This window comes from Puma concolor, chromosome C1 (assembly GCF_028749965.1).
Source record: "Puma concolor isolate L17-30 chromosome C1, mPumCon1.1.hap2, whole genome shotgun sequence".
Lineage (NCBI taxonomy): Eukaryota > Metazoa > Chordata > Mammalia > Carnivora > Felidae > Puma > Puma concolor.
Window position 1 is genome coordinate 18,426,956 of NC_141674.1, and position 11,298 is coordinate 18,438,253.

Sequence of the window (11,298 nt, forward strand, 5' to 3'; positions counted from 1 at the left end):
CCCGAGATCATGACCTGGACCGCGAGATCGTGACCTGGCTGAAGTCGGACGCTTAACCGACTGCGCCACCCAGGCACCCCCGTCACAGTGTTCATTTTAGAGTACCATTTGAGCTTAGATTTTTGTGCAATTACAGTACTTGGATATTTTCCAAGAGATAGGATAATAAAAATTGCTCCTTAGATTTAGTGGGGAGGGACTTTGTGATGACTTTAGGGTAGACAAAAATTTGGGAAAGACTAGAAAGACTAACGATGAAAGTGAGGCTCTGGCTCTGTTGAGTGTTTCCCACAGTAGGAAAGTAGGTTGCATATTTTTATTGAACCTTTTTGATCAGGTATCTGTGGGATTGTAAAACATAACATTTTAGAGCTTAATAAATAGAAATAGAAATCTCTAATTGTAGCTTATCCCATTAAGTGAGAAAAAGAAAACAGGCCCAGAAGTGGTAAAAGGAGTTTGTTAGGGTAGTAAGTGAAGTGACAAAGCCAGATCTTCGACCTGTGCTATTGGCATTATACCGTTATACTGTCTTCACTGGTCTTCTGCTTGGGGGGAAGGGGGGGTCTTAAGCTGCTGCTGAATTTCTGAGTATCTTTCCTGAAATGATCACATTGTCCTATTTATGGCTCACTTTTTGAAACTGTTTTGTTTTAGGTAGTCTCAATTAGTAAGAGTTCTCTTGGAAAGATTCTTAGGAACTAGTCAGCAATGTTTGCGATGGAACAAAGTAGTGTATTTGTGCTGCAGAATACTTGACAATAAAAAATAAAAAACCTTTAAGAGAAAGATAAACTTAGATGCTAAGGTATTCGGTTTCCAGCCATAATTACCCCTGACTTCTGTGAAAAGTCTAGTACAGCAGCTAAAAAGTTGCTTTACAAAATCAGGTTAGTGGTAAGATTTCTTTTTTCCACCTGTTCGGGAACTACTTTCTATGTTAGAAAGCAATTTCTCCGCAACACTGACGTTTATTATCCTGCTCCAGGGTGTTTTGGTTTTCCTCTTTAAAAAGGCCTCGAGTTTTAGTGATGTTAGAAATTGGCTATCAGGTGTCCAGGATTTAAAGATGGAGGAAGAATTCTTTGGAATCATGCTTCAGTATTTATTCTGTTTATTTTTAAGATTTTATTTTTTTAAGTAATCTCTACACTCAACACGGGGCTTGATCACAACCCCTTGATCAAGAGTCACACACTCCACTGACTGAGCCAGCCAGGCATCTCAGTAGTTACTGTATTTTTAAGAGGGGACATACAGCCTGTTTTGTTTTTTTTTTTATTATTTCCTATGTTAAGTTTAAATTTTGACAAAGTAACATTTTCCATGTTTGAAACACGTGTCTCTGGGAGTGTCTCTGGGATCGAACACTCCTCAACTTAAAGGATAACGAGGTACATTGATCATAGTATTAAGAGGTTGGCATCACATCTCTCTTTCTTGTCTTCATTACCAGCATGGCTAGTGAAGTGAGGTTGTTCTGAGAGCAGGCTGGCCCTTTCTGATAAAACCTGTCTTCCTGCATACTTGAGGGTTAGTGACATCACATATTGAGACTTACTGAAACCGGTTCTCACGCAATTTGAGGGCACACTTCCTACTCAATTTCTGCACGCAGTTGAAAGCTTAGCTTGGCATCATTCAGAGTAACACTAGAAAATGCTTAGCTTTCTGTTGTTAGATTAAGCGGATGAAATCTATTCAGGATTCAGAATTTCGAATAATACAGTGAACAAGCTTGACCAAATCTTGGAAATACATTAAACCTGACATTTATGTCATTTTTTTTTTCTTTTTTTTTTTTTTTTTTTGGCATATACGGAAAAATTGAAATAGATTGATCTCAAAGAAATCAGCTTTTTGTTTTAACTCTTAAAATGTGTGCCTTACCAGCTCAGGTAGAACTCTGTAGCCTTCGGATCATAGAGAACCGTGTGGTGTCAAGACTCCAGTCTTAAGCGATTTTTAGATTTTTCTGGCATTCCTTAAGTTATGCTAGTTTGGTTATGGTGTTATTTGTTCTTTTTGGTTATTTTCCTACATAGAAACAGGACATTGAAGGTCCTCACTGGAAGGGACCTTTTGGTTCCTCTGAGCCTTTCATTTTACAAGTGAAGATGAGGCACAAAATAAATATCTCAGGCCATTAGTGTATCATAATAGATTCTAATCTGAGTCCCAATTTTTTAATGAGAGTTTCTGGTTAGATTTAAAGAGAAGTTACATAATCAACAGTAATCAACATATATCAACAGTAGGTTATTATATTTACTGATAACATTGGGAGTTCTTTATATCACTTCATTTTCTAAGTTTGCACCTGTAAACTTTTCTTTCTTCTTTTTAAGTTAAAACCCAAATGTCTTCTCCTATTTGAAATCTTACTTACCTGTTGAATCAGTACTGTGGTCATCTTGTCTCCCCAGGTCCTGTAATTCTCAGGTTAACCCCGCTAGTAAAGTGGTTTCTCCTTTACTGTATTTTCGTATAATTAGTAGTTCAGTATCTACATTTCATTTCATCCAAAGCTCTTCTGTCTAGATAGATTGCCTTTTGTAGTTTATTATAAATCTGTTCCAAGTGAAGTCTTAGTCCCCACGAGGCATAAACAAATTGAAATTGAAAATTAAATTGTGAAAATAAAATTTAAATGAATTTCAGAATTTTTTCTGTTCTGTTAGTAACAGAGCACTCTTTAGTTTTAAAGGGAGATCAAGACTAGTAAACTGTAGAAAACATTTCCAGATTCACAGGAAACCTCAGTCCTATGCTGGGCAAGAAGTTGAAAACTACATTATGTGATTATGGCAAACTGGCTTGGTGTATATTTTAATATAAATCTGGGGAGATTGCTATGAGTTAGTCCAGTTGATACAATTTTATTTTTCATGTGTGCATTTGTGTTTGTTAAGTGTGTAACAGCTCAGAATTAAGGTTCCTAAGATTGTGTTTCAACCACACTGCTCCCAATGATAGCTTTAGTGCTCAATTTTTAATCCTTTGTTTTTGAGATAGTGTTTTTAGTTAATAGTAAGCCAACTCTTGAATAGTGGAAATACATTTTTAAAAATCGAGAACTTGGAACAGTGACATATAGATCTGGGGCCATAAGTCCCCAAATTTAAAATTTCTGAGTTAGAACATTGAACTTTTCTGGGTTTTAAAGCAGTTGTTCTGTTTCTAATAAGGAAACAATCACCTAGAGAGCCTTTTTAGCATATACTGGCTAGACCATACGTAGTCTGGGCCTGGTGAGCACAGACTCAGATTAGTCTCCTAGGTAACTGATGTGCATTCCAATGCTTTCAGGCAGTGTTTTCGAACTTTTTTTTTACCCTGTGTCATGTTGAGAATTTCTATATCATGACCCAGACTCTGCATATGTATATACTGAAACAAAAATTTTACAAAACAAAATTTACCGTTAACAAGTAAAATTATGATTTTCTAAAATGCTGGTTCTCAGACAGAGCCTTGCTAATGATCCTGTTTAGTATGAAAAACATTGCTCTGAGGGATAGAGGAACAGTTGACTGCACTTTTGGTTAACAATGATTAAAACTATATCATCTGGATCACTTAATTGTAAATGCTGCTGACTCCAAATAACTTGTAATTTTTTTTTTTTTTTAGTGGTAGACGGAGGAGGACCCCCTCCCCACCACCCACCAGAAGGCGCCGTTCTCCTTCTCCTGCCCCTCCTCCTCGAAGGCGCAGGTCTCCCACACCGCCACCTCGACGAAGGTATTTTATCAGATTTGCTAGTTGTAGCTGATGGGAACAACTTAACTTTTTTTTTTTTTTTTTAATGTTTATTTTTGAGAAAGAGAGACAGACTACAAGCAGGGGAGGGGCAGAGAGAGGGAGACACAGAATCGGAAGCAGGCTTCAGGCTCCGAGCTGTCAGCACAGAGCCTGACGCAGGGCTCGAATGAGCCATGACATCATGACCTGAGCTAAAGTCAGATGCTTACCTGACTGAGCCACCCAGGCGCCCCTAAAATGGTTATATTTTAAGGTGTGTGAATCACATGTCAACAAAGATGTTAAATTAAAAGGTGAAGTCACTCTATTTAGTGATTATAAAGGGAAAAATACTAAGTTTACAGTGCGGAATTCTGTCAGATACCTCCTTAAGTAAGGATTCAAAGTTAGCAGTAACACATAGTGGTATTATATAATTCCCAGATACCTCTGTAGCAGCCTTACCAATTCTACAGAACCTCAGTCAAATTTATTAGGATATATCAGACAAACCCAATTGAAGGATATTCTACAAGGTAACCGACTAGTACTCTTTAAAAACACCAGTCACGTAAGACAGGAATAGTTATGTATTGGCAGAAACTAAGGACGCATGATAACTAAATATAATGTAGAATTCTGATTTTTAGAACCTGGAACAGAAAAGAGGCATTAGTGGGAAACTGTGGAGTTGTATTTTAGTTAATACCAAGTTAGTGCTAGGATTAATTTCATAATTTGGATAATTTTTTTGTGGTTACGTGAGCTGTTAAGTGGCAACTCTCCATTATTTTTGTAACTCTTCCGTAAATCGAAATGGTTTCAAAATAAAGGGAAAAAGATTTGTAATGATATTACTCAAATACGTTACCAAGCAATATGAGTGCCCGTTATATGCCAGGTAAAGTGCTGTAGGTGTTTTATATACTTCATCTCTAGTCCTTGAGGTGAACTTGCTTGGTAGGTGGTATTGTTCCCATTTTTCAGGTGAGGAAATGGAGGTTCCCATTACCATGTTGAACAAAAAGTGGTCTATTGTAAAGCTGAAGATATTTTTAGCTCAAGGTCTGAACATTTCAGGAGCAAATTAGGCAGTTGGAACTGAATGTTCTATTCAGGTCTAATTTTTAAAGAGGCATGTGAGGATTATGTAGGAAATAAGCATTAAGAGGAAGTCCAGCTTGGACTTCCTCAGCGAAGCATTGTTCTAGTAGGTAGACTTACAGTGAAAAGTGGTTTTTGAGACATAAAATGCAAGTCTGTCCTTGGCAGGGTGGGGTGGGTGTAGAGATATCTTTTAAAACTTGTGCAAGTGAACTCTTGTTATTAATACTAAGTCTAAATGCCAGCTCAAGAGAGCACCACATAGAAGAGCTCTTTAAAGTATAGATTTCCTGGGGCTCCTAGGTGGCTCAGTCGGTTGGGCGGCTGACTTTGGCTCAGGTCATGTTCTCACAGCTTGTGAGTTCAAGCCCCGCGTCGGGCTCTGTGCTGACAGCTCAGAGCCTGGATCCTGCTTCGGATCGTGTGTCTCTGCCCTCTGGCCCCCCCCGCGCGCACGCGCGCTCTCTCTCTCTCTCCCTGTCTTAAAAATAAGTAAACACTAAAAAAATAAAATAAAGTACAGATATCCTAAGTTGCCCATAGTAGAGTCCTGCTAATGTATTTGGCTAGCTATTGCATGATGATAAGGATGTTCAGTTTATGCAAGATTCTCTTCTCAAAAAAACATTCAGATTCCATATGGATTACGTTAAATGACATAATAAACTTTAATTCCAAAAACTTCAGATTTCTCCATTAAGCAGAATGTCCTCTTTTATAGTCATCTAGGATAAACCCACTAAGTGATTTCTTTTTCTTTAAATGAGGATAAAGGCATAGTGTTTCCAATTAAATATTTTTTAAATTAATTAATTTTTAATTAATTCCAATTTTTAATTGGAAACACTTTCTGCCTGGTGCTAACTACAGTGGCGCCATAACTGCTGGTTAGTTTTCTGTGCATCCTGTTGCCTTATTCTACTGGCCCTTCCGACTTAATGGTGTATTTTTCCTAGGACTCCTTCTCCTCCCCCCCGGCGCCGCTCACCTTCCCCAAGAAGATACTCTCCTCCAATACAGAGGAGATACTCTCCTTCTCCGCCTCCAAAGAGAAGAACGGCTTCTCCACCTCCCCCTCCTAAACGTAGGGCATCGCCATCTCCACCACCAAAGCGCCGGGTCTCCCATTCTCCACCTCCCAAACAAAGAAGCTCCCCGGTCACCAAGAGACGTTCGCCTTCGTTATCATCAAAGCATAGGAAAGGGTCTTCCCCGAGCCGATCTACCCGGGAGCCCCGGTCACCACAACCAAACAAACGGCATTCGCCCTCACCACGGCCTCGAGCTCCTCAAACCTCCTCAAGTCCTCCACCTGTTCGAAGAGGAGCATCATCATCACCCCAAAGAAGGCAGTCCCCATCTCCAAGTACTAGGCCCATTAGGAGAGTCTCCAGGACTCCGGAACCCAAAAAGACAAAGAAGTAAAAATATTTTATGCTTTTTTGGTTGGGAACACTAATTTGCATAGCCTTTTATGTTTGGAAGCCTTTTTTCCCTTCACTGAGAAATTACAGAAAATAAGCTGGTGGGAATACAGGCTTGTGAGGCAGGTTAAAGGTACTATTTGCAGATTCGTTTTCTGTTTTCAGGATAGTTCCTTTTGGCACACACTAAATGCCATAGGATTTTACTTGGTTCTTAGGGGTTGTCTGGTTTATTGAGGGATGTGTGTTTCCAAAACTGAACTCTGAAGTAATGCATAGAACATTTCTTGCACGGCTATGTATGACTGATAAAAGCAGTCTTGATTACAAGGAATTGGGCATTCTTAATTTCATATAGGAAGTATTAACAATGGATAGAGGATTATGGGACTTAAACTACTCTCCAGGAGACTTAGGTGATACATGTTAGTAGAATCATCTAGCAAACTAAGTACTCTAAAATATTTAAAAGTGTGTGACTTGGTTATATAATGGAAGTGGGTTATTTTCTCTTGGGAAAGACCTTTGTCCTTGGATATTAAATGTTTTGTTCTTCCCCTCTATTTCTAGGGCTGCCTCACCAAGCCCTCAGTCTGTAAGGAGGGTTTCATCCTCCCGATCTGTCTCAGGATCTCCTGAGCCGGCAGTTAAAAAACCCCCAGCACCTCAGTCTCCTGTCCAGTCTCAGTCACCCTCTACCAACTGGTCACCAGCGGTACCGGTCAAAAAGGCTAAAAGCCCGACACCAAGCCCATCTCCGGCAAGGGTATGTGTCTGCCCTGTTTTATCTTTATAATTTTATGTGGTCACTTGGAAGCAAAGACAGTTTTTTTTTGTTTTTTTGTGGCTCAGAGCAGCAGCATTTTCTTTAGTTCAGATGGACTTCAAGGAAGCACAGATTAAGTGGTGGTGGTTGCATCATAGTCCATGCTTAATATTCTAGCCACCCACTAATTGACATTATGTCTAATACTGTTAAATTTTGTAACCTTGGTGATTAAAATTGGACTGTATTTCTGCTTTTCGACACATTTGGGGACTCTTAAGATCACAGAATCAGTAAAACTTTCAAAATTAGATCGTGTGTGTTAGTATGGCTCCTTTGTCATAAAGGAAAAAATTCTAATGTTAACAGTGGTTATATGTTAGAAAGAGAAACGATGAGTAATCTTAATTTTTCTTTGCATGTAGTGCTCTTCTTTTTTCTTCAATAGGAAATACATTTACTTCTTTAACAAAAAATGAGTCGTAAAGCCTGAGAATTACTGGCTGAAGTGGGAAACAGCTGACCCTTGAGCAACGTGGGGCAGGGCCACTTCTCTGTGGAGTCTTTTTGATCAGTACAGAACAGCACTGTGCATGTGTTTCCTCTTCCTTACGCTTTTCTTAATATTTACTTTTCTCTAGTTCACTGTATTGTAAGAATACAGTATATGTTTAACATACAAAATACGTGTTAATCAACTTACCAATAAGGCGTCTGGTCTACCTAGGCTGTTAGTAGTTAAGTTTGGGGACGGGGAGTCCAAAGTTACTGCAGATTTTCAAAACTATGTGGGGGATTTACCCCTTATCCCCCACATTGTTCAAGGGTCAACCGTATGCATTGACAAGCACGCTACCTCCATTCTAGAGATAAGAGAAGCCATACGGTGGCTAGAGACCTGGCATTCATACAAGCGTATGTTTAGAACAATAGCTGTATTTCTTCAAATCCTGCTACCTTTTGGGCTCTTATTGTGGATGGTTTACAGATATACCCATTTGATTCTTCTAACAGCTTTATCAGGGATTGCTGAACCAACTTTAGGTTGACAAAAGGGGCTCAGAAAAAGGGGATTTGTCTGAGGTCAGATGATTAACAGGTTCGGGAGCCAGAATTCACCTCAGACCCAGTTGAGTTCAGAGACATCTTTTCCTTTGCACGTGCTGCTTTTCCTTACATCTGGAGGTGTCCCCGGATCCTGGAGCCCTGACTTGCAGCTTGTGGCTTGGAGACCTGGTGTAATGTGAAGTTAGTTGGGGAAAATCATATAGAATCCGTTCCTTCGGGGTCCATTCTGACTCTTAAAATCCACGAGGAGCATCTTTGCTTTCATTGTGGTTCTCCTCTCCAGAAATCGTTTTCTTGGTAGGAATTGGCCTTGGGCTTTTCCACTCCCCGAAGCCTTAAGAAATCCTGGGATTTGTCCATTTAGTTATTATCTTGAAGGAATAAAATGTTAAGTTGGCCAAAATTTTAGGTTGATTTTATTTTTGTTACTTTTCTGGATTTTTAGAACTCAGACCCAGAAGGAGGTGGAAAGAAAAAGAAGAAAAAGAAGGACAAGAAACACAAAAAGGATAAGAAGCACAAGAAGCACAAAAAACACAAGAAGGAAAAGGCCGTGGCTGCAGCCGCTGCGGCTGCTGTAACCCCTGCAGCCATTGCTGCTCCCACAACCACATCAGCACAGGAGGAACCAGAAGCGGAGCCCGAGCCTAAGAAGGTGTGTATGGATGTTGTCTTGCCGTTTATACAGATGGCCAGATATTTGATTTTGAGAGAGGGCACAAGTGGGCGAGGGACGGAGAAGCGGGGCTCAAGCTCACGAACCGTGAGATCACGACCTGAGCCGAAGTCAGATGCTTAACTGACTGAGCCACCCAGGCATCCTAACTAATTTTTTACAGTAATTGACTCCTTGGCTGTTAGCTGTCTTCTGGTCTATTCCTTGATGATCTACCAAGAACAGGAATTTGCCAAGACTAAGGAAAAGAGTATGAATGGCTACCAAAAGCTTAATGTGTATTTAAAAAATAACTTTAAGGTATAATTAACATGCCATCTACTCATTGACAGTGCGTGATTCAGAAGCACCTGGTTGGCTTAGTTGGTAGAGTATGCAACTCTTGATCTTGAGGGTCGTGAGTTTGACCCCCACGTTGTGGGTGGAGATTACTTAAAAATAACGCTTTTAACATTTTTTTAGTTTAGTTTTGAGAGGGAGAGCGCGAGCAGGGGAGGGACAGAGAAGGGGGAAGAGAGGATGCAAAGTGGGTTCTGTGCCAACAGCAGCAAACCCGATGCGGGGCTTGAATTCACCATGAGACCGTGACCCGAGCAGAAGTTGGACGCTCAACCGACTGACCCACCCTGGCGCCCCAAAAATAAAACTTAAAAAAAAAAGAAACTATATGATTCAGGGGTTTTTAGTGTATTCATAGAGTTGTGCAGCTGCTGCCACGATGTGGCTCTGCCCTGCACCCCACACCTTTTCGCCAGTTTCTCAAGACTCACCAGTGTGACTCCTCTGGTTTTAGGAGACCGAAAGTGAGCCCGAAGACAACCTCGATGACTTAGAAAAGCACCTGCGTGAAAAGGCGCTGAGGTCGATGCGGAAGGCTCAAGTGTCCCCACAGTCTTAGGTGGGAATGTGTGTTACGATGTACATTTTATTTGGTTTGTACGCAATTCAATTTCAAAATTGCTAAAATGTGTTTGAGCTTTAGACTATAACATTTGTTGTAATAATTGCTAGGTTGAAGTTCACCATGTAAAAAAAAAGGGCATGGATTTACATTGCAAAAGGTGTCCACAGTGTATTAGTGACATTCTTTCATTGACAGCTGACATAAATTTCATTTAGAGTGAAATATTTTAAGCCAAAAAAAATCCCCTTTTTAAAAAAGGGGGTTTCAATATTGTTGGCATTCTTATGGTTTCTTTAAAGGCCTTGGCTATTCCCAGAGGTTTTCCTTTCTTTTCGGTTTTTTTTTTCCCCTTTATTTTTTCTCATTTGAGTCTTAGCACCCATTTAAGTTATGATGCTTCCAACCTTGTATGGTTTGCAAGCTAGCCCAGAAATAAGACCACTGTTGAACTACCACAAAAGTATAAATGAACATTTTGATGCCACAATCTTTCCTGTTGCCTGTGGAGTCTCTGCTGAAATGAATCCAGATTCGAGCTCTAGGATGAGACGGAAAATGAAAGCATGTTGTTTGCCAGGACACTGTGGGTTTATATGGATGTGTAACAAGTTGATTTGGAACACTGGAATTTCATTCTATTCTGTTGTGTTTTTTGTGTAAAGGCAATTAACTAGTCCCAGGAAGGATCCTTCAGTTATATAAAAGTTTGTTTTATGAAATGTCACGGCTCCATTCATAATTTTGTCTTGTTCTTCCAACTGGTATATACAACTTTCAGAGCTCTCTCATATTTGGAAGGCTGGAAGGGCCCAGACTTTGAAATAGTGTCTTGTTTTCACTGTTTTTGTTTTGTTTTTTTGTTTTTTTTTTTTTTTAAACTAAAGCTATATAAAGCTTGTGGATTAAACAGAATAAATTTCTAAATTTAAAAACGTTTGCCACTCACTTTTACTTAATCGTCTCAATACTGTGGGAACTCGCCTTTTTTAAAAAAATGTTACAGTTAAGCCTATATTTTTACCCTCTTGGCACCTTTGACACAGTAAAGATTGAGCAAGGAAAGTAAAAGGTGGTGAAATTATTCTGCCGTCTTTATTTTAATTGATGTGGTACGTGCTATGAAGGGCGAGTGTATGGTAATATATAACGGACAGGGCAGAGTCGACTCGGCACCTCAAGCAGAGCAGTATCTATGTATATGCCTACACATAGAAAATGCCGGGGCGCCTGGGTGGCGCAGTCGGTTAAGCGTCCGACTTCAGCCAGGTCACGATCTCGCGGTCCGTGAGTTCGAGCCCCGCGTCAGGCTCTGGGCTGACGGCTCAGAGCCTGGAGCCTGTTTCCGATTCTGTGTCTCCCTCTCTCTCTGCTCCTCCCCCGTTCATGCTCTGTCTCTCTCTGTCCCAAAAATAAAATAAAACGTTGAAAAAAAAAAAAAATTAAAAAAAAAAAAAAAAAAAAAAAAAAAAAAAGAAAATGCCTACACATCTTAACTTCAGGAAACTTCTGTGGGATGGTTTTTACCTGAAGGACATGGTCATAAAGGGGCTGTTTTTACCGTGGGTTTTTAGAGTAATTTGTAAAAAGGCAGAAGCTCAGTTAATGAAGCTGC

At 39.9% G+C, this 11,298-nt stretch overlaps 1 protein-coding gene across 9 annotated transcripts in view; it reads left to right on the plus strand.

Moving 5' to 3' along the window:
* The window catches only part of SRRM1 (serine and arginine repetitive matrix 1), a 32,094-nt gene extending 21,689 nt beyond the window's left edge, over positions 1-10,405 (plus strand). For all 9 annotated transcript variants that reach the window (XM_086716062.1, XM_086716068.1, XM_086716066.1 and 6 more), the window contains 5 exons: positions 3,634-3,744; positions 5,805-6,269; positions 6,843-7,038; positions 8,552-8,761; positions 9,576-10,405. In XM_086716062.1, the coding sequence (XP_086572188.1) occupies positions 3,634-3,744; positions 5,805-6,269; positions 6,843-7,038; positions 8,552-8,761; positions 9,576-9,680 (1,087 nt within the window). In that variant the 3' untranslated portion in view covers positions 9,681-10,405. The remainder of the gene's footprint in view (positions 1-3,633; positions 3,745-5,804; positions 6,270-6,842; positions 7,039-8,551; positions 8,762-9,575) is intronic.
* The last annotated feature ends 893 nt before the right edge of the window (positions 10,406-11,298 follow it).